The 23,624-nt window shown below is 41.4% G+C and overlaps 1 protein-coding gene across 1 annotated transcript in view; it reads right to left on the bottom strand.

Moving 5' to 3' along the window:
* Slc26a3 (solute carrier family 26 member 3) overlaps positions 1-23,624 on the bottom strand; it is a 39,054-nt gene that overhangs the window by 7,421 nt on the left and 8,009 nt on the right. The window contains exons 2-17 of the mRNA XM_031356225.1: positions 22,296-22,518; positions 21,636-21,775; positions 19,504-19,614; positions 19,108-19,274; positions 17,382-17,546; positions 15,682-15,834; positions 14,370-14,452; positions 11,224-11,371; positions 11,015-11,128; positions 10,842-10,919; positions 6,820-6,915; positions 5,107-5,213; positions 3,670-3,739; positions 3,488-3,580; positions 1,893-1,988; positions 1,122-1,355 (exon numbers count right to left, since the gene is read on the bottom strand). Of these exons, the coding sequence (XP_031212085.1) occupies positions 1,122-1,355; positions 1,893-1,988; positions 3,488-3,580; positions 3,670-3,739; positions 5,107-5,213; positions 6,820-6,915; positions 10,842-10,919; positions 11,015-11,128; positions 11,224-11,371; positions 14,370-14,452; positions 15,682-15,834; positions 17,382-17,546; positions 19,108-19,274; positions 19,504-19,614; positions 21,636-21,775; positions 22,296-22,426 (1,986 nt within the window). The 5' untranslated portion in view covers positions 22,427-22,518. The remainder of the gene's footprint in view (positions 1-1,121; positions 1,356-1,892; positions 1,989-3,487; positions 3,581-3,669; positions 3,740-5,106; positions 5,214-6,819; positions 6,916-10,841; positions 10,920-11,014; positions 11,129-11,223; positions 11,372-14,369; positions 14,453-15,681; positions 15,835-17,381; positions 17,547-19,107; positions 19,275-19,503; positions 19,615-21,635; positions 21,776-22,295; positions 22,519-23,624) is intronic.

The following is a 23,624-nucleotide window of genomic DNA, read 5'->3' as shown; positions in this document are numbered from 1 at the left end:
CTAAATAGAAAAAAAAAAAAGAAAAAGAAGTTAAAAAGGAAATTAAATTGGTTCTGTTTTTTGTTTTGTTTTTGTGTGTGTGTGTGTGTTATCCATACTCAGTGGAGCTCAGTTCAGCTTACTGAGATGGGTACCTGTGAAAACTTAAGAGAAGTAGAGTGCAGGGTAGGATTTCTTTAATTTCCCTTTGAGTTGCTTTTTTTTTTTTACTTCTACTGGAGCTGGTTGTAGAAGTGAGAAGATACAATGAAAAGGAAGCATCCACACTTCTTGTTTTAGACCTATGTTTAAGTCACATGGTCTCCATATGCTTTCATTTGGCTATTTAGTATAATTTAATACACACTTAAATAGTCAAGTGAAATTTCATCAGTTGGGAAAAGATGATAAAAACATATACCCACTGTTCCACCTCATCCTAGACATTTCCAGGTCTCCTTTGTTTTCAGGATAGTGTGAATACAATGCCCATAAGTTTCAGAGAATACCCACGATGCCCAGCTTGAAAAAGATTGTGAGAATAGTTGCCAACCTGAAGCCTCATTCAGATTTTGTGTGTTTCCATCCTACACTTCCCACTCCTGTCCTCTTCTCACAAGCTTAACTTAAGTCTCAAACTCTAATTTAGTGTGTGTTACCCATGCTGGGGAGATAGACAGCTCACTGGGTAAAGTGCTTGACAGGCAAACATGAGGATGCGATTCCCAGAACCTACGTAAAAAGTCAGGCTGGGTGGTAGCATGGGTCTCTAGCTCAATCCTGGGGTAGATATATGTGGTGTGTGTGTGCTTGAGATGCAGGGATAGGTGACTCCCCAGAGCTCATAGGCCCTAATCAATGAGCGCTAGGTTCAGTGAGAGAACCAGTATCAAAACAAACAAACAAAGCATCAGAGGAAGACACTCAAAGTTGATATCTGGCCTATGCATGTGAGTGTGTGAGTATGTGTGTGTGTGGGGGTAGGGGATGGTGTGTACTTATGTGTGCTGTACAGGCATCTATGGTACGAATTTGTGTGTATGTGATATGTGTGTATGTGTCACCTAAAGGTGTTTTCTTCCATATATACAATTTGCCATTAGCAAATGATTCGCTGATTCCACCAAGAAGACCCAAATTACCGTTCTGAGGCCCCTCATTGAGGAGACATCAAGGAAGGACACTGCTGAAAAATCGAGGATGAGGCTGTGGAGGCTGATTTTGGGGATGGTGATGTTGAGGGGGAGATCTGCGTTCCAGTCTATGTCAAAGGGCAGGTCTGTGGTATTGATTGGCTGATCAAGTTCTTCTATCTGGTTGTTGTCCAATTCCTCATCTGAGTCTTTGAAACCATCAGAGGTGCATATAAATCCTTTCTGCGGGAGAGAGGTGGTAACAGATATCATGATTCTGACTGTGAAAATGTGTGCTGTCATGCAGACGCAGGAGTTCCTGAAGCTTGGATTCAAAGTTGGGTCAGCAGCAAGATTTGAGGTGCTTTGTACTATTTGCTTTTGATATTCTTTCCAGGACAAAAAAAATTTTTTTTTTTTTGAAAAGGAGGTCCTCAAAGATTCATTCAAAATATGACATTAGTGCTGGCACGATGACTCAGCAGGTTAAGGAAGCTTGCCACAAGGCATGATGACCTGAGTTCACTCTCTGGGGTTCACAGGGTGGAAAGAAGGAGCGATCCAACTTCTGAAAGTTGTACCTTGATTTCCACATGTATACACACATGCATGCACCCCACACACGTGTGCACATACACATAAATAAATGTAATAAATATAACATCAATTAGCACATAGAATATCTTTATCTAGAATTTCCTTTAAATTAATGGAACCAAGATTTTGAATTACGTTTTACTAAAAGTTTTTACCCAATGGAAATGTGGGCAGAAAACTTACAGGTGTCACCTGTATCAGGCCTCGCTTCTGCAGTTTTCGGATTTTTTTCAGAGCTTTGTTGCGCTTCCGTAGAATTCGAAGTGGGCTAAAGCCAACCTGAAAATCCAATAGCTGTGTTACAGGGGAGCTGAGCATCCTGATGGTTACAGAATGTGAGGATAATGACTAGCTGGGAGGGGCTGAGGGCTCAGAACACAGAATAACTGAGATAAAATGTTTTAAAATTAAATTGAGATGAAAGTTTTAAAAATAATACCAGCAGCAATACTGAGCCAGAACTTAGCCTGCATGCAATTACCAAAGTTTAAAGATGGTCATAGTCCAGAATTTAACCACAAATGATCCATAAATGGATTTAAATTTTATTTGTCTGCTTATGTTTCAACCACAAAACTCCTAAGGGGATTTGATTTTTGTTAATTTTCTTTTTGACAGCTATAAATGACACCTAATAAGACTTCTTAACTTTTATTATATTAAAGTTTGTGTGATTTTGTTTTTGAAGTGTATTTCAGTATGATTTTATAGTTCTGGTATTCAATTATAATTTATTTTTATTTATTTATTTATTTATTTTTGTTTTTTGGAGACAGGGTTTCTCTGTATAGCCCTGGCTGTCCTGGAACTCACTCTGTAGACCAGGCTGGCCTCGAACTCAGAAATCTGCCTGCCTCTGCCTCCCAAGTGCTGGGATTAAAGGTGTGCGCCATCATGCCCGGCTCAAATATAATTCATTATGATTAGCTACAAAGTAAGCCAAAGGGTGTGCCTTAAGAATGGATGTCAAGCTTTGGTTTGTTTGTTTTATCTTTTGAGATGGGGGTCTCACTATGTAGGTCTGTCTATCCTGGAACTCCCTCTCTAGACCAAGCTGCCCTCCTATTCACAGAGATTTGCCTGACTCTGCCTCTTGAGTGCTGGGATTAAAGGCAAGTTTCTTTCTCTCTCTCTCTCTCTCTCTCTCTCTCTCTCTCTCTCTCTCTCTCTCTCTCTCTCTCTCTCTCTCTCTTTTTACTATGTAAGTATACTGTAGCTGTCTTTAGATACACTAGAAGAAAACATCAGATCCCATTACAGATGGTTGTGAGCCAACATGTGGTTGCTGAGAATTGAACTCAGCACCTCTGGAAGAGCAGCCAGTGCTCTTAACCGCTGAGCCATCTCTCCAGACCCTAGCTTTTGTTTCTTAACCTTGCCGTCTTTACCCCCATTTGGAAGCACTCATTGTCAATGATGCATTTACAGCTGCTGTCCTGACTCTCTCTGGTGATGCTGTCAAACATTAAATGTTTTACTCTTATTTCTGATGCTGCTACCCCCAAGAACGTGTACTAAAACCCAGTTAACTAATGCCTGAGTTGATGTTTTTACTTTGCAGCAGGGTCTAAGAACCAGGATTCTATATTGGGCCTCAAAGAAGGAGGCTTGTTTGCCAACATATCAACGGATCCTTTTAAGGTAGTTTTACCTACTCTAAAGCATGTAGACTACACATTGACACAGCTCACATTCAACATCCACAAAGTCAGTGACCTTCGTGCTAAAGAGGAAACATTTCATTCCCAGACACTCAAAAAAAAAATTTTGAACCTTACAGCATCAATAAGTTTCTGCTTAAAGAAACCAATGTTTGCGAAGTAGATTGGGGATGGACATCTGAAAATTTTCACTCCTTCTGGCTCATACACCTAAAAGACAGATAAGATGGAAAGATAAGCCCTGCTGCCTCCTTAGACATTATTTTAGCAAATTAAAGACAAGAATAGGTCTTTCTTACATCAGCATAATTTTTTTTATTCTTGTAGATGTTGCTCCTTCCAACATTAGCCAGTGTGCTGCATTTTGGACTGTAGGGGGCAGGGGAAGAAACCCACCATTTAGTCAGTGAATCATTCTTGCATTTGCTAAGCCCAACACTGATTTCCCACCCCCACCCCCCAGCTTACGAAACCAGGCCTGCTTTTCAAAGTTGAAAAGTGGTGGAATCTTCATCTCATTAGAGGATATGGAGGGCAAATACCTTATCTCTGTGTCCCAGGGCTTTGTAAACAGTGACTCTTCTTTACTACATCACAATCTTGTACAAAGTAACCGGTAAGGCCATAGTAGTTTAATGCTAAATATAGCCATCATTTGGTAAGGTAGGGTCCAAATGTACTCAGTTGTACAGACAAGGATGTGGGGGTTAAAAATAACTTGCCCATGTGACCATTGGGTTTGTCTCTGTATTTGGTGAATCTTGGCTAAGGAATCCAACTCAATAAGAACCCAAGGTATGAAAGAGGAACAGAACGGCAGGACCTGTTTTTATGCCAGTATGTTCCATTAGTCACGGAATAACTTAAGCTGTGGTAGCGATCTCTGTTGTAGAACCCCGACTTCCCCTTTCTCTTGCAATCACACCACGTATGGCAGCTAGGCTGAGTGACCACCTAGTAGTGTTTATTACCTAACGAAGACTTTAATATCCCGAAGGTACTTGAACTGGGTGGCTTTAAGAATCAGGAACTATAAGCTTTTATAGAATTTTTCAACTAGGGGGTCTTTGCGATGTTCATAGGTTCAGCACACTCAGCTAAAGAGGAAGAGGGAACACCCCTCCTCCACTGCCTTAGAATTCCATCTTCTAAGTAACTCATTTTCGTGCTTAACAAGTCTAAGGCAACAACATTAAGCCTGCTTAGGACAGAATCACATCCTGTTCATAGGTGAGCAAAGCAAATTCAGAGATGTTCGCTATTCCTCCGAACCTGTATCAGAGCAGAAAGCAGGCCAACAGCAGGCATCCTCCTGGAATCTAGTGATGGACCAATCTATTGTCCTTCAAGCCTTTAGGTAGGGTGACATTGAGGGATGTTACATTGGCCAGTCTTTTAAAAATCATTTTACTTATTTTTATGTATGTGTATGCGTGTTTCACCTGCATGAATATGTGTGTACTACACGCATACCTGTTAATCAAGGAGGTTAGAAGGTGGCATTGCTTCACCTGGAACTAGAGTTGCAGGTGCTGGGAATTGAACCTAGGTCCACTGTTAGAGTAACAAGTGCTCTTCATCTCTGAGCCATCCCTCTACCTAGTGGTCTTGAGAGGTACACATGCTATCATCAAACACACTGCTGTTTTCTTAGCCCCACTGGCATTTGGTTTTGCTCTCCTAACTGGGTAGGTCAAAGTCTGCCATGTTGTGTGCAGAGCACAGTGAACACTTACAATTGGGTCCTGAACACAATAGTTAGGAGCTGAAATGCTACACTTGCTGCCAGGCCTAACCCGAGTCCAAGGACAATGGCGAAGATGAAGGTCATGATCCAAATTAACTGGAAAACAAGAAAACAACCACGTACCAGAGTTTAAAGAAGTGTAATGCTGTAGGTCGAGAGCTAGAGAAAGTATGAATGTCTAGGGCCAAAGGCAGAGGTTGGAAGTTGTTATCTTGGGCCAGGGAACAAAGTACCTAGACAGACATGTCTCAAAAGGTCATTTCATTTCTGCTGGCTCATCGCTGGGCCACAGAAACTCAAGCAAATAAATGGAAAGACTCTACAGACAGTGCCCTTATATCTATCCTAAGCCAGAACAGGTTCAAGAGAGGGGATTGAGCAGCTATAGCAAAAACTCCAGAGCCGTTCACTCTTACAATTAAGCAAACTAGGGCTTGCATACAGCAGTGGTAGAACACTGGCCTGCATGGTAGGCCCTGGGTTTGATCCCCAAACAGCACTGCAAGGAAAACAAACAAACAAACAAGAAAAACCCAGAAGACTGACTGGGATAGCCTATACTAATCTTAGCTCTGTACTATTGATTTAATTAATAGCTACCATCTTTACGAAACCTTGAGCATGCTAAAAGTTGGTTAAAAAAATCACACACAATGATGTATCAGGAACATGAGCTAACCAAAGGCAGCTTATTGCTTTATGTTCTTGTAGTACCATAGGGTATGCCAACAGGAAATTTTATACTTGGACTTTGACCCTAATTATAAAGTCTGTTTTTCAGGCAAGTTAAGGGCAAGTAGGTGCTTTCACAAAGGAACACGTGTTTCCAGAAGGAATGTTCAGAATTTACACGCTCTGCTGGTTCTCTGGAAACTAACACATCATTTAACAAAGAACAGAAGCAACATGTACCCCAAAATTCTGTGGTGTTCAGCATAACTTACAAGGTCTATAATGACAGATCAAAGGAAGGTCTCTGCAGCACTTTCATTTATGTATTTCTTTTTCATTTTTTCATGTGTGTATGTACATATATGTGTGTGTGTTCATGCAGACACAAATGCATATACCTGTCTGTCTGACCGCACGAGGACACCAGAGGAGCCTAATTCCCTAATTCTGAGTTATAGATGGTTATGAGCCACCCAACACGGATGCTGGGATTTGAACTCAGAACTCAATACTCTTAACCACTGAGCCATCTCTCTTCAGCCTTATTTATTATATTTGAAATAGAAGCTTGGGCACTGACTGCTCTTCCAGAGGTCCTGAGTTCAACTCCCAGCAACCACATGGTGGCTCACAACCATCTGTAATGGGATGTGAGACACTCTTCTGGTGTGTGTTCGAGGACAGCTATGGTGTTCTCAAATAATTAATAATAAAAAGATAATATTTAAAAAAGAAAGACATAGGAGCTCATTATAAAGCTCAGACTGACCTTAAACTAATGCCCTTCTTGCCTCAGTCTCTAGAGTGCTAAGATTATGGGCATGCGCCACTATCATTTTTAGTTAAACATTCCAGGTAATGATCAGTAGAGCATGTAATTTCAAGACAGGAATTAAACTAAGGTTATTGCAAACAGAAAGGAAAAGAAGCACAATTTCATAGGAATTACAATGTAAATACACATTTTGCATCAGTGTTAAGCTACCATCCTGATGTTTTCACTTCCTCAAATACGACTGTATCTACTTACACAATCATATTTATCCTTTTTCCACAACCTGCCGATCTCAGCAAACTGCATCAGCATTCCCTTTAAGTTTCCAAGGGCCAGAGCTGCCAGGACAGACTGTGAAAGACATAAACAACAGATGTACTTTTAAGTTAATCAAAGAAACCATATAGTAGCAAAGGTGAAGGCCATAGATAAGTCCCTTAGCAGGCCTCAGAGTGTATTGAAGGACTCGCCCTTTTCCGGTGTGCAATGCCTGATAGACCAGGGTTGGGACTAATGTATTTTTCTTCATGAGGTTTTTCTGTCCCAGCGACAAGCTGAGCAGCTTTCCGTGACTATGCCATAGATGAGCTGATAGCACTATGGTAGTCTATATCCTGGGATAGAGAGAGGCATATCTTAAGGCCTACGTGTAAACCCTTGAACAAGTTGTTCCCAACAAAGCTAGTTCAACCTGTCCATTTAAACAAAGACATGGGGGTTGCCCTTTGCAAAAAAAAAAAAAAAAAAAAAAAATCTTGGAGAGCTTGAGATCAGTCACAGAGCTTTGCTGATAATGACTATCAAGCTATTTTATAAAAGGAAACTAATGATCAGATCAAGGAATGATTAACAAAAGCCCATGGCAGTCTCTAAGACCATTCAAACTATATCTGCCCTGTTCCCAGAGCACACTATGGTAAGTGTATATAGGAGGAGCTTAACAATTGATCATTGAATGAGTAGATGAGCCAGCAAATTTATATTTCCCAATCTAGGAGTGACTACCTGCAACACAGCCTCTTAAAAAGTCCCTACTAGAGGCTGGTGAGAAGGTCCTGAGTTCAAATCCCAGCAACCACATGGTGGCTCACAACCACCCATAATGAGATCTGACACCCTCTTCTGGTGCGTCTGAAGACAGCTACAGTGTATTTATTTATAATAATAAATAAATCTTTGGGCCAGAGCAAGCAGGGACTGAGTGAGTGGAGTCTACTGGAGCGAGTTTGACTGACCGGAGCGAGCAGAGGTCCTAAAAGTCAATTCCCAACAACCAGATGAAGGCTCACAACCATTTGTACAGCTACAGTGTGTACTCATATACATAAAATAAATAAATAAATCTTTAAAAAAATAATATCCTTAAAAAAAAGATCCCCACCGTGGAACAGTTGGGTGGTGGACTCTAACTTCTTGGATTATTAGCTCATCATTTCTGGGGTTTCCTATACTGCAATTAGTCTTATGAAAGCTGTTCCAGTTAGCAAGAAAACATGCTAAACAGTGATGTATACTCATGATCATTTGGGTTTAGCACAATGGCAGGAACCTTCCCTACCTACATTTCACCTGGTTCCATTCAGAGTGCACTGTGTGATTTGTGTGCTGAAATTCACACCGAGAAAGCATAGCAACCAAAGGAAACTCATTTTCACATCCTGAACACCGTTTAACTGGCCCAGATATTTTTAATCTTTACAATCAACATTTTTGTGTTAATATCTATTTAGTTCATTTGATTCATGGTGAGAATAGAGATTACCATTTAGAAGAAATACAGTCTTAAGTAACATTAAAACGGGGGCTGGAGAGATGCCTCAGTGGTTAAGAGCACTAGCTGCTCTTCCAGAGGACCTGGCTTCAATTTCCAGCACCTACAGAGTGGCTCACCACCATCTTTCTCCAGTTCCAGGGGATTTGATGCCTTCTTCTGGCCTCCACAGGCATTGCATGCATGTGGTACACAGACACACACAGGCAAAACTACCCATCCATGGAAAGGAAGAAAGAAAGAAGGAAAGGAAGAAAGAAAGGAAGGAAGGAAGGAAGAAAGAAAAGTATGTACAAATGAATGTCATGTAAAAGAAGGAATAGAATAGAATAGAATAGCGTAGCAAAGAATAGAATAGAAAAATAGAATAAAATTGATAATATACCTAAACATACTTTTCTATTGTCAATGTCCTGGTTTTGTTATTGTACTGCAGATATAGGTTGCCACCTCTGAGGTAGCTGGTGAAGGTATTCAGAGCTATACTGTACAGTCAGCTTCCATGTTATATACAAGTTTAGAAAACAGTCAACTTTCTAGGTAGAGACACTGCACTTTCATTAGGTATTTCCCCCAGCATTATTCTGGGGGGAAATGATTTGAAGCAATTTACAGTGAAACATATATGCAGCAGGATACAGGCGGGACATAGAGAAACCATAGGCAAGGTGTGTGTGTTTGGGGGGGGGGTTGATTTTAGAATCTGCAAACACTTGGGAAACTTCCAATACATACTCAGTAGTAGCTATTGTTACTGGCTGTTTTGACATCATAGGATGAAAAAAAGCAGGGTTATGGCTCAGGCAACATGAAGACATTCCACTTTTGTAGAGGGTTTACCCCTGGATTCTCTATAGAGGTTGCTTTGATTAGCATTCTAAACTGAGAGAGAGAGAGAGAGAGAGAGAGAGAGAGACAGAGAGACAGAGAGACAGAGAGACAGACAGAGAGAGACAGAGAGAGAGAGGGAGGGAGAGACAGACACAGAGATAGAGAGAGACAGAGAGAGACAGAGAGACAGAGAGAAAAAAGAGACAGAGACAGAGAGAAAAAAGAGAGACACACAGAGAGAGACACAGAGAGGGAGATTGATTTAAGTGGTAATTGTTTCTTTAGTGTCTCCACATTGATGTGGACAAGCAGAACCCACGTTTACATTTACACATGGAAGAAGCCCCCAGAGCCTCATCTCTATAGAGAGGAGAGAGTGTGTAAATTTGTTTTTATTAAACTCTACAGTTAATTTTTTATTTAGTTGTGATGTCTTGACATCTTTCATGACATTTGTTTGGAAGCTAAGGATTTTGGGGTGTGGAAGACATGGTTTTGGCAAATAGTGCTCTGTGATGTTTGGAGACACATTCAGCCAATATGCTTCTTAGAAGTGACCACACCAGGAGCCCTCCCACCTCAGGGTGAGTACACATGCTGGCTATCAACCAACACGGAAGAAGGACCCAGAGAGTAAACAATAGATAGTGGTGGCTGGATCATCTCTATGTCCCTTGAAGTCAGAAGTATAATGGAATGTTCGGATAATAATATTAATTATCAATACAATTACATACTCCATGTGCCTTACATCATTTATTGTCACAACTACTCTGTATGGCAAGTACTTTCTCCTTATTTTACATGTGGAGGACTTTAGGTTCAGAGAAGTGGAAGCATTGCTCTCAAATCACACAGATAAAAAGCTGTAGAGTTAGGGTTTTAAGGCAGTCATAGCGCTCTGGACCCATTTATGCACTCCTTTGAAGTCCTATGAATTCCCCAGAGAGCAATGTACTTGTATTCACTATCATCTGCTTTTGTAGAGGCTGAGTGGTTTCCAGGACACTGGGGCTGTTTACAATTATTAAAGGAAACCCAAACAGTTACAGACAGGGAGCCCAAGGGCAAGAGGTAAGTTCTGTATCTGGCTGTTTACTCCCCTCCTACAAGCTGACAATGTTGGTTTTGGAACCAAACCAGACTCCTTGGAGCTGCAGGGCGTGTTCCTAAGAGCAGGTGTGGAGCTGGTAGCACCACTCTCTGCGTTAGATACAGGGCTTGATGACCCAACCCTTTTAAGAAAATCTTCACTTCGTTCAATCTAGGTTGAAGCTGCAATGCCAGAGCACCTCCCTGCTTGAACATTAATTATGTAGAGTGGAGTAGATAACGTAGTTTGGGCATCTGCATTCCTGACATTCATAAAAGTCTGCCAGGAGAGGGAAATCTTCTTAGGCCATACAGTGCTGACTAAAGAGGGTATCTGAGAGCTTGTCAAGAACTCATGTGGCAGGCAGATTTCTGAGTTCGAGGCCAGCCTGCTCTACAGAGTGAGGTCCAGGACAGCCAGGGCTATACAGAGAAACCCTGTCTCAAAAAAACAAACAACAACAAAAACAAAAACAAAAAAACCAAATAACAAACAAACAAACAAAAAACCCCTCATTTTCCCCAGCGTTAGATTTAACACTGAAAAGAGAGAGATGGCATCCCGCCAAGGGAAGATGATTACCTTTTGTAGCGGCTGCAGAAGAAACCCGATGGCCACTATGACGATCAGCACGATGACAGCCGAGAGAAGCCCGGCAACCTGCAAGAATGAAACAATTCCCGTGATGGCTGCCGCTTTCCGCCTGGCTTGGGTTTCCCAGTCATCAGCACTGTGCTGGCCTTGCTGTGCAATACCTGTGTTTTGCCTCCCGTGCTCTCCTGGACCCCTGATCTGGAAAGGGCTGTGCTCCCTGCAAATCCTTTGAATGCTCCAGTGAAGATGTTGCTCACTCCCAAGGCAATTAACTCCTGCAGAAGGCAAGGGAGGAAGCTTTACCTGAAATGGTCTCTTTCAGAAGAATATTATGTGCATGAAATACCTAATTAGGCCCAATTAGGCTTACCTGATTGCCATCAATTGGATAATCGTATTTGAGGGAATACACACTAGCAACTGAAAAGGCCACTGCAAAGCCGACGATCGCAATGCCAAAGCTGTCTCCTATGGTGTCTTGAAAAACTTCCACACTGGGTGTAATAGGGGGTTGAAATCTGAAATTGAAAGCAAGCAAAACTATAGGCCACCAACTTGTTCACAAACTCTGAAGATTATTGGGCAAATAAATGAATGGATACAGTCTGGGCTGAATGGTGTCTTTTTTTGTTTGTTTGTTTTTTAAGTATGGCCTAAGAACTTGATTCCATTGATCGAAAGTACTGTCATGAAGCAATGCTGTCTGTATTGATAAACCTTATAATACAGCCTGGTAATAATGGTAAGACGGATATGATCTTGCCAGCGCGCTCCAAGTGTCTCGTGTACTCTTATTCCCCTTCAGGCAAGTGTCATAGGTTCCAGCCAATGTCATGATGGAGTTCTAAAGCATTACTCTCAGTGCCCTCAATAACTATCCACGGCTGAAGGCTCTTTGAGTAAATACCACTCTGGGACAAGAAAGTAAGAATCTCCCCCCCCCCTTTGGTAACTAACTTTTCATTGCCTGATAGGCAGGCCTTGGGCTTTGCCCCTTGCTCTGAAGAACTAACTGCTAGAGTCCACCACACCCAGAGAAGAGCAGGTTTTAGCATAAGGTGATAAGGGTCTTAGAGATAAGTGTGCCTCACAGGGGAAACTTCATGCTCATAAGCTCAAGCAGTAAGTATATTTGCCAGCTGTCAATTTCAAATGGCATCAAGCTACTCAAATGTTCAGCTCCGGTCAGCATTGGCTTCAGACCTGATGCTTCCTGGAAGTGCACAATTGGATCCAGTCAACTGTGTCTGAATTGTTTTATCTTTTATGTCTTTGATCATAAATACCCAGATAGAGTTTTGACAATGTACTATTAGTCCATGCAAACTAGAAAGGTGGATTACAATTTAGTTTTCAGAAATGAACCTAACAGCAGAAATACAATTAAAGGTTGTATTTTATATCAAAATAACTAGGCCCCTATTGCTATTATAGTTTGCTTTTGGTTTGACTTCAGAGTTAACTGGCCAAAGACTCCATTCCTTGGTTCTACTGTCCCTGAGTCTGACTCCTCATTTGTCAAATGAGATAATAATACTGTTCTCTTGTCTTCATAATTAGGTGGGAAGGCCAACTGGAGTAGTGAGTGAGCACTGTACATCATCAAATACAACATGCCCGCTGATGATGCCTGTAAGACACTCCTGGAAGCTAACACGGCCTCCTCTGTGTTGTTCCTTCCCTTGGGCCATGTCATTCCACAAAAGTAACCTCCAAAGTGGCATATGCATTGTTAGCAAGAATTAATAATCATTACCCTGAGTAATAGTTCATTTGCTGTCAACAAAAATTTTAAATGCCCACTTCATCACTTAGGAAAAAAACATGGAATGTATGAAGACACATCATGTGCCTTGTATCTCCTTTAGGCACTAAGCCAGCAAGTGGTGATATCTGAATTTGAAATAGAAGTTGGGCACTTAACATGGCACATACATAAACTCATTTATTTTTTTTAGCATTATTTATTTACTTACTTTTTACACCATATTTTACTAACCCCCCGCCACTTTTTTTTTTTTGAGATAAACTCATTTAATGCCTCCAGGATCTTTACCAGGTTTAGCTCCTCTTTATAACCAAGTGCATGGAGGTACCAGTTTGCTGCCCAAAGATAGGAGGTGATTCTGAAGTCAATCAACTTCAGGTGCTCGGGAGCTGGAGCACTGAATATTTGGTCATGCTGCCTCTCTGGAGAATTCATGGTTAGTAAACGAACGATGTCCTTCCCTGCCCCACCACCTGGCAGGGTAAGTGCATGGATGTTTGATATATCTACTAAATAAGGATTATCACTCAATGATCTTAGGTTTATCATTTATTTTCAAAACCTTCAGCTTCTGACAAGATTCTCTTTGATGCTTGCATTTGTTTATATTCCTTGGGGCTTGTGCCTCTGAGACATTTAAGTGAAGTACCGTCAATCACTTGAAAACTGCAGGTGGGGAGAGACCCAGAGACAGTCTTTCCCAGCCTTTTTTTTCACAGCTTCTTAAAACTACAAAATTATTGTTTTGATTAAGTGGAACACATGAAGATATACACACATATATGTATATTTGTATCAATATACGTTGCTTAAAAAGCCACACATATATCGGTTCTTAAAGGAATTTAGCTATATTAAGATAGACATAGATACAGTGGCTATACCTATATAATTTCTGTAAGTATCAAATACGTGTTAAGCCTAGAGAAAGGAAATCGTCTTTTATTTAAGAAGAAAGTAGCTTTCCTTGGTAAGGATATTGAAGCAACTAATGCTATCTGTGGTGAGAGGTGGGACAGAGAACACAACATGATCTAGATCCCCACACCTAGCTTCCCACTCTTGCGGAACTAGCCCATTAGCGATGTTCTGAGTGTGATCTGGAGAAAGGACAGAGTGTGTTGTCTGCACTACTCAGCTGGTATGCCTTCTGTGTGTCTCTTGGATGTTTGGAACATGGCTCTGGTGACCTCAAATGAAGCACTGCATGTTGCTTACCATCATTTACAGATCAGGAAATCCGGTTTCAGCTGATGCATCTTTATAAGGAAGAAGTGATTTATTTTGTGAATTTTTACTATTTTTCTAATTTTCATTTTTAAAAATTTTTAAAAGGTGTGTGTGTGTGTGTGTGTATGTGTGTGTGAATGCGTGTCTGTGTCTATGTGCCATCTGGATGCAGATGTTCACTGAGATCATAAGAGGAAGTCATATACCCTTGAAGTGGAATTATAGGTGGTTGTGAGCTGCCATGTGGATGTTGAGAACTGAATTCAGATTCTCTGCAAAAGCAGCAAGTGATTTTAACTGCTGAGCCATCTCTCCAGCCTCAATTTTCACTCTTTTGAGTCCTTGGTTTGTGAGTTTTTCTATAAGGAGACTCTAAGTGCCGGAGATCCTGCATTCTTTATGATTGCCTGCTCAAGAGAGGGGTTGCAAAGATTTCTCAAGGGGCTTGTATGGTTCTTGTAACCACAGGTGCTTCTTCCCTTTGTGCTCAAAGATGGCAGCATTGACGATACACTTACCCAAGACTCATGTTCCCAACCACGGCCACGCCAAACCTCTGTTCAAAGTTAAAGCCGTAGGATACGCCTGTTGCAATTACAGTCTGCAGAATTCCAAATTGCCCAGATTAGAATGTGAGGTGCAACTAAGAATGATATAAAACAAACAAACAAAAATAATAACAGCAGCAACCAAATTCAAACTGTTGCTTCAAACCCAAACCCACTAGCTGCCAAGCCTATCTGAATTTGATCCCTGAGATCCATTCGGTGGAAGGAGAGAATCAACTCCTGAACATTTTTTCCCAACCTAAAATAAATAGATCAATATAATATAAATGTAAAGAATAGCCCAACTTGAGACCCATCCCATGAGCAAGCATCAGTTCCTGACACTATTAATAATACTGTGATGCTTGCAGACATAAGTCTAGCATGGCTGTCCTCTGAGAGGCTCTTACCCATCAGCTGACTGAAGCAGATGCAGAGACCCACAGCCAAACATTAAATAAAGCTTGCGGACTCTTATGGAAGACATGGAGGAAGGATTGAAAACCCTGAAGGGTGTAGGAATTCCACAGGAAGACCAACAGAGTCAACTAACCTGGACCCTTGGAGGCTCTCAGAGACTGAGCCACCAACCAAAGAGCATACACAGGCTGAACTGAGACCATGGCACATGTATAGCAGATGTGCAGCTCAGTCTCCATGTAGGTCCAACAACTGGAGTGAGGGCTGTCTCTAAAGCTGTTGCCTGTCTGTAGAATCCATTCCCTGCTGGGTTGCCTTGTCTGGCCTCAGTGAAATGAGGATGTTCCTAATCCTGCAGAGACTTGGTGCACCCTGACGGGGATGGGATACCTAGGAGAGGGCCCATCCTCTCCAAAGAGAAGGGGATGGGGACTCTGTGAGGAGGGATAGGGATGGGACAGCAATTGGGATATAAAAATTAATTAATTAATTAGTTAATTAATGGGATAAAGGTAGAAACTAATAATTACCCTAGACCTACTTACATTTTAAGAAGTCCCAGGACAATTCTGATTTGCACAAGCATCATAGCTCAAGCTTAAAGGGTTTGTTTTTTGCTTTTTGTTTTTATTTTTGTTTTTGTTTTTTAATATAGCTTGGTTGTAAAGGTCTTGCTATTTCCACCTTGGAAAGAACAAACCCAGATAACGGGAAGATACTTTCGGATGGAGAGAAACCCGTACTAAATGTTAAACTCAAAGACTGGAGCTAGTGCTTGCTTCACAGCAACCTGGTGTACAGACGGCTTTCTCTCCTTAAAACTCTAGATTATGAATGAGATTCTTCTGATGCCAATCAATACCATGATGAGTTCGATGGGGATGGGCACCGGAAGCTTGCTTCTGTAGCGCTGATTGATTTCTTTAAAGACAAACACGACCACTAGAATAATCACGGATGTCACAAGGTCTGCGATGTTCGTCTTCTGAATCTGTGTGAAGACCGACTCTAGGACCTAACAACAGAAGCACAGGTGCCCCAAAGTCCAATGTGAATTTGTAATTCAGACACATTTCTCTCTGAACAGATTAAAATGGGCAAAAGACTGACACATAGCCATAGCCATAGCCTTCCAGCACTCAGCTGCTGTCAACTGTGAGCCCTGAAACTCAAGGGGCTGTCTTGAGATACAATGGGGGTAGATTAGCGTAACTGAGCACAGCCTTGGGGATATGTCTGTCTTTATTTCTTATTTCCTAAGAGGATCTTTGGCTAGTATCAAATCGTGTTGGGTATTTTTCATGGTTTTACTGTGGATCCCTTCCTCTCCTCGGTCTCAGTTGCTTTTTGTCTATTCGCTTTGTTTGCAGTGTTAGAGCCTGAACTAAAATCTAAGGTCTCATCCACACTAGACAGTAGTATTTTTTTTTTTATTTCATACACTTTGCCACTGTTTTGCCCAAAGAATCATTTCTAGTTTCTGAGCATTTGTGTGTGTGTGTGTGTGTGTGTGTGTGTGTGTGTGTGTGTGTATGACTGAGTGTGTGTTTAAAGGACTCCTTTCATAAGATAGACCTGCTCTTGGTCATATGGAAACTGCCTACACTGTGCAGTCTACTTCCTGAAGGAAGTTGGGTTGTATACCCAAAGGCCCAAGAAAGCTCAAGAGACCCAAGCTGGATTTCATGCACACCCCAGTTCTGGAATACTTTAATGTGGGAATGAGAGCATTTGGAGCAGGTGCTGTCTCAGAACCCTGAAGACTGTCCTGCAAGAAGGACTAAGGATGCCACTCATTTGTACCACACTGCCTCACTAAACCCCAACAGACTAGACCTAAACAAAATGGAGTCATGTACGCTAAATATGGCACAATCGAGCTGACAGTTTAAGGGAGCAGACTGATTCCAAGCATAATAGTCTTTCACACCAACAAAAGGAGAGAGCACAGTCTAACTTAGCCTAATAAGCTAGCTGTGTCTGCTTCAGTCCATACTCGGATGGAGTTTGGGAAGGGAGAGTAGAGGGAAGTGATCCATCACAAAGCAATCAGGTTTCTGTTTTGTTCTATCTGACTCCAACCTTATCAAGCTTACTATTCTGGTATTTCTCAGTGGGATTTGAGACCAAATAAGACCATTTTGGGGAGTAACAGAGAGAGGTATCAGTGTTCAAAGTTCTAGTTAATATCTCAAAATAAAAAAGCTGATCAAATGGAAGAAAGTAGTATGTCCGAAAGCTGTTTCTGTACACATTTTAAACCGTTTTCCATACACAGTAGCTTAATTTGTGCTTAACTGTACGTGAGTGAAGACATGGAACAAGAAACTTCATATATGTGTGTGTGTGTGTATGACAGAGACACACAGAGAAAGACAGAGAGAGAGAAAGAGAGACAGAGACAGAGAGGCAGACAGACAGATGGACAGATGGACAGATGGACAGACAGAGAGCAGGTTGATCTCGAACTTACATAGATCCACCTGTCTCTGTCTCCCAAGTGATGGAATTAAGGATCACCATGTCTGGCTTTCAGTATTTTTAAATGTCAGGAATACTTACTTTGAATATAGAGAATGGATCACTGTGTGCTGGGACAGTCAGCTGTAGCATGAATTTCAGTTGAGAAACCAGAACATGAATGGCAGCAGCCGTGGTGAAGCCACTGATTAGGGACTCGGATAGGTATATCACCACAAAGCCTACCTGTAGAACCCCCAGGAGCAACTGGAGAGAGAAGGACAGAAGCCTGTTAGAGACCAAGTGCACAAGCGAACCCAAGGCTTGTACCTGCATTAGTACTTCAAATGTAATGCTTAGCCTGTGGGAACAGAAACCAATGCCTCTGCCTCCTGGCACACCTACGATTCCTCCTGAGCTTCTCTTCCATCTGTCAGACTGAACATTATTACACGATGTTCAGCTAGTACATAAGTCCACCATGGCTCAAGAAATATCAGAGCCACCAAGGACCTCCTCCCTTCTTCCTCATTGTTAGGTGTAGTTTATTTAGAAGACTCACCACAAGCCCTTTAGAGCAAAATCTTACCTAGCACCAGCCCTCATAAATTTGTTGTTGTGGCATGAGTGTCCATTCATATCTCAAACAAGTCGCTTAAATTGCTTATGAAACATGTGACTGGGGCTGTCGAGTTGGTTCTGAGGGTTAAAGTACCCGCTGCCAAGCTAGATGACCTGAGTTTAATCTCTGGGGCCCATGAGGTGGAAGTAGATAATCAACCTCCAAAAGTTCTCCTATGGACCGCCTCCCTCTCCCCATAAATGCATATATGTAAAAAGTACATAAACTGCATTCTGCATGTTAAAAGAACGAGGTTTCAGCCAGGGAACAAAGGTGTTTACTGCCCCCACATCATTATTGTTTACAGTGAGTGTATTAAGTGGATGCTTGCTGCTTCTCTCAGACACTTGACTGCTCTTCCACACTCAGAGGTGTGTGAGAAGCAAATGAGCACAAATTTTGTCAATAGGCTGCACACCTGTGGCCTCTAAAACTGACTTTTCCTTTCTTTTAGAAATGGCTTTAAGCAATGATATCATTGGAACCTTAAGTAACATCTTGAGAAACCCATGATGTTCTCACTGTCCATGATGGTGTTGGCCTTGGAGCTTGGGAATGAAGGTGCAGACTCACCATAATCTTTTCTAGGTTTTTTTCCCAAGTCTTTTATATGGGTAGTTTAAAAACAAACAAACAAACAAAAACAAAAAATATCCTCCCGACTAACTTATAGCAGTAACTGAGGCATTAGAAAGAAAAACTTGCAAAGTTAATTAATATCTATATCTATCTATCTATTAATCTGTCTATCTATTAATCTATCTATCTATCATTATGTTTAAATGTAATACTGAATCCAAGATATTTTTATTGAATTAAGCATTTCATTCCTTACCATGTATGCCTTTTTTTATTATCCTACCACTTTTACTTTGATCTAGATTGTGTTTATCTGTTTCTATCTAGATCATGTTTAGCATTTGTTGTGGTTAATGATTCAAATACTTGGCAAGTCTGGGAGGATCTGGGAGGAGTTAGAGGAGGGGAGAGAAAGAGAGAAAACAAGTTCAAGGTACATTATATAAAATTCTCCAAGAATATCTAAGAAGATTATTTTAAAATACCTCCTATGCTCCACCCAATGGGGGCTTGCAAACCATGGGGAAAAAAGTGAGGAGGATTCACAGGAGAAAGAAGAGACAGAAAGATAGGTACCAGTCAAAACAAACAGATCATGGCAGACAAATAACACTAAATGGGGCTCACCTGAATGATTCCAGAAAGAACAGTTACTGATGCAGCCACCATTACCTTCTCCTCTACCATTGAGTCATTTTCTATTGAGCTTGAGGACAATTCTGAAGAAGCATTGGTGCCCGAGGCCACTCTTGTAACTACAACTCCCACCATCATACTCAGAACTGGAAACGGACCTAGTTAGCCAAAGGTAAATGATGGTCAGTGTGTGCCTCCCTACACCGGAGTTTCAGTTCAATCACAAAACTGCATAAAACAAGTTACTGTGTACAACCCTGGCCCTAATTCTTATAGGAAACCAGAAGTCTTCCAAATGATGCACAATCAGGAATTTACAGTGAGTTTCTAATACAATTTATGAAGAGTGAACAAAACCGGCATGTATTAATGCAGCAATTGACTTACCCACAGATATGTGTCTAGACGTGCCCAAGAAAAAGTAGGTTATGACTGGGAAAAAGGCTGCGTACAACCCATAGGCTGGAGGGATGTTGACCAGCAGAGCAAATGCTAAACCTGGGAAGACAACAGTGGAGTCATTAGGTTTCATCAGGTCCTCCTAGTATTTTAGATTGGGTGTTTGAAATAAGTTACCACAGTAACTCAAAATGTATTCAAGACTAACATGGTCAGAAGAACTCACGAGTATGAATCTGCAGTCCTGGATCAGGCAACAGTATCTCAGAAAGGACACATGTAATCAAAGAACTGAAAATAAAAATGCTTGTGAGGGAGCATGGATCAATGAAAGAGCACCTGCCTAACATGTAGATGCTCCGTTTAATCACAGCACTGGAAAAACAAAAGGATGCTCTCACCAAAGAGTTAGCTCAGCAATAGATCACTTGCCTAGCATGGAGGATGTCTTAGTTTGACCCCCTCAGTGTTGTAAAATAAAAGCATTTGGGGACCTGCGGTGAAGCTGGGTGGAAGTACATCTACCCTGGGCTTACTCTCCCCTAAGCCCATTAAAGACACAGGAAGTGGCTGTTATGGGTCACCTTATAATCTGGGCATGGAGACACAGGCTTGTAATCTTAGTACTTGGGACACAGAGGGAGGAAGATCAGAAGTTTGAGGCTAGACTAGGCTACATGAGACTTTGTCTCCACCTCCCTTTCTCTCTCTAGTTTCAAAAACAAGTGAAGGAACAACACAGAGAATGGAATAATAAAAAGCTGTTGGCAAATTGTATCAGATGAAGGTTCAGTGTTACGTAAATAACCCTTGCAGCTCTATAATATAAGACAGGGCCTCCTAGCCCAGGGTGGCTTCAAACATGCTATATAGTCACACTTCTGACACTCCCGCCTCTGCCTCCTAGGTGCTGGGATTACAGGCATGAACCATCACACCTGATTCATATTGTGCTGACAATGGAACCCAGGGCTCTGAGCACACTAGGCAATCACTCTACCAACTGAGCCATATCTCCAGCCCTGGCAACCCAAGTTTTTAAAACAGCAAGGAGAACTAGAGGTTTAGTTCAGTCATATAGTTCTCGATTGGTATGTGTCAGGCCCTGGACTTGAGCTCTAGCACCAAAACAGAAAGCAAAATGAAGCAAACGATGAAGGATTTGAAGGCTTATTGTTCCAAAGGCGTGCAAAGCAATAACAAGCACAAGAAAAGAGAAGATACTTAATAAACATCATTGGTTATTAAAAAAATATAAACCAGACCCACAATGTGATGCTGCTTCTTCTCCCCCATCAGGATAGCAAAGATTAAAAAAGATTATTTTTTTAATAAGCAGGAAGTGTCGGAGGATCTGAAGCCACATGCACTGGTGGGAGGAACTGAAGTGACAGAGCTGTACACCTCTACAAATGACTGAACACTGCACCACTACAGGACCAGCACTTACACTCCTGGGGATAGATTGAGGCCACTGAAACATCTTTTACAGAACGAGTTGCATACAATGTGCACAAATGTTCATAGGCTTACTCATCATCCCTCTGAGTAGAAACAACTGAAAGGTCCAACCAAATGTAGTATAAACCGTGCCATAGAGTGCTGTCCTTCCTGTAATATGAATAAGCTGGAGAGCATGGTGCTAAGAGGTAAGAATTGGACACAAAGTGCCATAGATAAGTACATCTGTGAGAAATAGCCATAGGCTTCCTGTTAAGGTGATGAGTAGAGGAAGGACTATGAGGAACACACATTAAGTGATAAAGGATTTGGTGTGTGCATGTGTGAAGGGGAGGAGAGACAAGGTCATGGTAAATATGCCAGAACTGGGGATCTTAGATGCACAACCTCCACGAATAACCCATGGAGTTACAGATATCAAAAGGGTGGCTGGCGTAGAATGTGTTGGTAGAATGTGAACCTAGCAGGTGCAAGGCCTTGCTCTAGCACACAACGTGTACACACACACACACACACACACACACACACACACACACACACACACATGTGTGCACACACACAAGAATCATAAGAGTGGATTCTATGATGTGCAAATTATATCTTCAAAATAAAAGAAAAAATAAGGGAATGGGGTGGGGGGGGGAGGAAGAAAAAGTTACCTTGCAGAACAGCTACCAGCCCGGTGCTGATGCCAGAGACGATGTCACTGAGAAGCCATTGCTTTATCTTGTATGCTGGCAACCAAGATGCTATGGGGAACAAAGACAGGGCGATTTTCTTGGCCTTCTGTGAGGAGCATCTGGAAACATTGAAAGCCACAGTTTAGTGAATAAATATCGAATTTTAAGTTCGTCTCCTAAGACTGGGTAGAAAGTTGGCAAAGATGACATCATCTTAAAGACAAAAGTGGTGACTTCACTCCCACTAACAATTGCCTCTCTGTCCCTGCCAAAAGCTTTCTGGTTACTACCAAAGAAACTTTTTCTCTTTTTAAAGGAAAATGCCAGCTTTTCTTCAGCTATAAAAGAGTTTATGTGCCATCCTGAGTTGAACTGTGGAGCATTTCGCTTGAGAATCCACCCGTTTCCATCTCCGTTAGTCTCTGACTTGGAAGAGCTGTGTTTGTGCGGCTGGCGTCCCGAGGGGGTGTGTTGCCTTTGAGGTGGAAACCTCAGGCAGGGGAGTAAGAGGTTTGGAAAGCGAGGACAACAGATTCCCGGAGCTATGGACTCAAGCCAGAAAGGAAAGCTTGAAAGCTAGAAAATTAAGGAGAAGCTGCTTCGTTTCTTCCTCATTCCAGTACTTTAAGAGTCTCTTACCTACAACACCTTCTGAGATGATCCAGGAATGTCTTGTGATGTCTACACGTCTTCTTAAACTCCTCTCCAAAAGTCTTTGTGGAATACACCGGTCTGGCCACCACATACTGATTCCCTATGGCTTCGATCATTTTGCCTTCCCTGGTGACAGTGGCTAGTGGGAAGGAAGCCCTTTGAAACTATGTGGTGAGCGCTTCTTCTTGCCGTTAGCAGGTTAAAATGCCTGAAACCAAACAGAGCTTGCTTCTTAAATAACTCAGAGATAATGTGATGCAATTTACAGATGAGTGAGCTCCGAACTGAATGTTACCACCTTTTGAGATCAAAAGAGGGCAGGATTAAGGGACCTAGGTCACTTTTTTTTTTTTTTTTTTTTTTTTTTTGCCACAGCAATACCACTTTTTCCTTCAACGAGCAGACACAACTCCTTTGGGTTAACTAAGCAAGGATTTCTTGGTTTTGTTTTTATTTTTATTTTGGAGACAGGGTTTCACTATGTAACCCTGGCTGGTTTGGAACTTGGCATGTAGACCAGTCCCACCTAGAACTCACAGAGATCCATCCATTTTTGAGTTCCAAATGCTGACGTTAAAGGTGTACAGCCAAAAAGCATACACTGACTTGGTTTACTTACTAGACAGTTTTTGAGAGTCCCTCAACTTTTTTTTTCTACAGATATTTCCAAAGGTATGGTACAGCAACAGTGGGTCAGATCAAAGCATACTCATTCCCCTTTGACTCTAATCAAGGTTGTTCCAATTTACTCATCAGAGGTTTGTTTTTTTTAATAAGACCTCAAAATGTTGTTAATTTGTGAAAACCAAATATATTGTCCATTTATGTTCATATGGTTCCTAGAAGTCAAAGGAAACTATGTAGAGACAAAGTATGACTCTGTTTACTTAGTTCAGGAATGACAGATTCCTTTGGAAGGAAAGACTCTGGGCAGCTGACTTAACCTCAGTTAGTTATACATTGGGAGATGATGCCCATGCTTCAAGGTTACTTTGAAGACTGACAATGTTCTAAGTTTTAAAACCTTTGCTGACATATATGACATGCTCCAGGTGTTTATGGCATGGTGGTTATTAACTAACAATTAACATTTTCTAGGGCTGGATTATAGCTCAGTACACTTGTATGTATGAGGCCAAAGGATCAATCCCTAGTACTACAAAAATAAGTAAATGTGCAAAGCAATCAATCAATCAAAAATAAAATAACATTTTCTATATAACGTTTCTCAACTTGTGGGTCATGACCCCTTTGGCAAACCTCTATCTCCAAAAAATATTTACCTTACAATTCTTTTTTTTTTTTTTTTTTTTT

The sequence above is a fragment of the Mastomys coucha genome, unplaced genomic scaffold, assembly GCF_008632895.1.
Source record: "Mastomys coucha isolate ucsf_1 unplaced genomic scaffold, UCSF_Mcou_1 pScaffold6, whole genome shotgun sequence".
Taxonomy (NCBI): Eukaryota; Metazoa; Chordata; class Mammalia; order Rodentia; family Muridae; genus Mastomys; species Mastomys coucha.
This window is presented reverse-complemented; position numbering and strand designations above follow the sequence as displayed.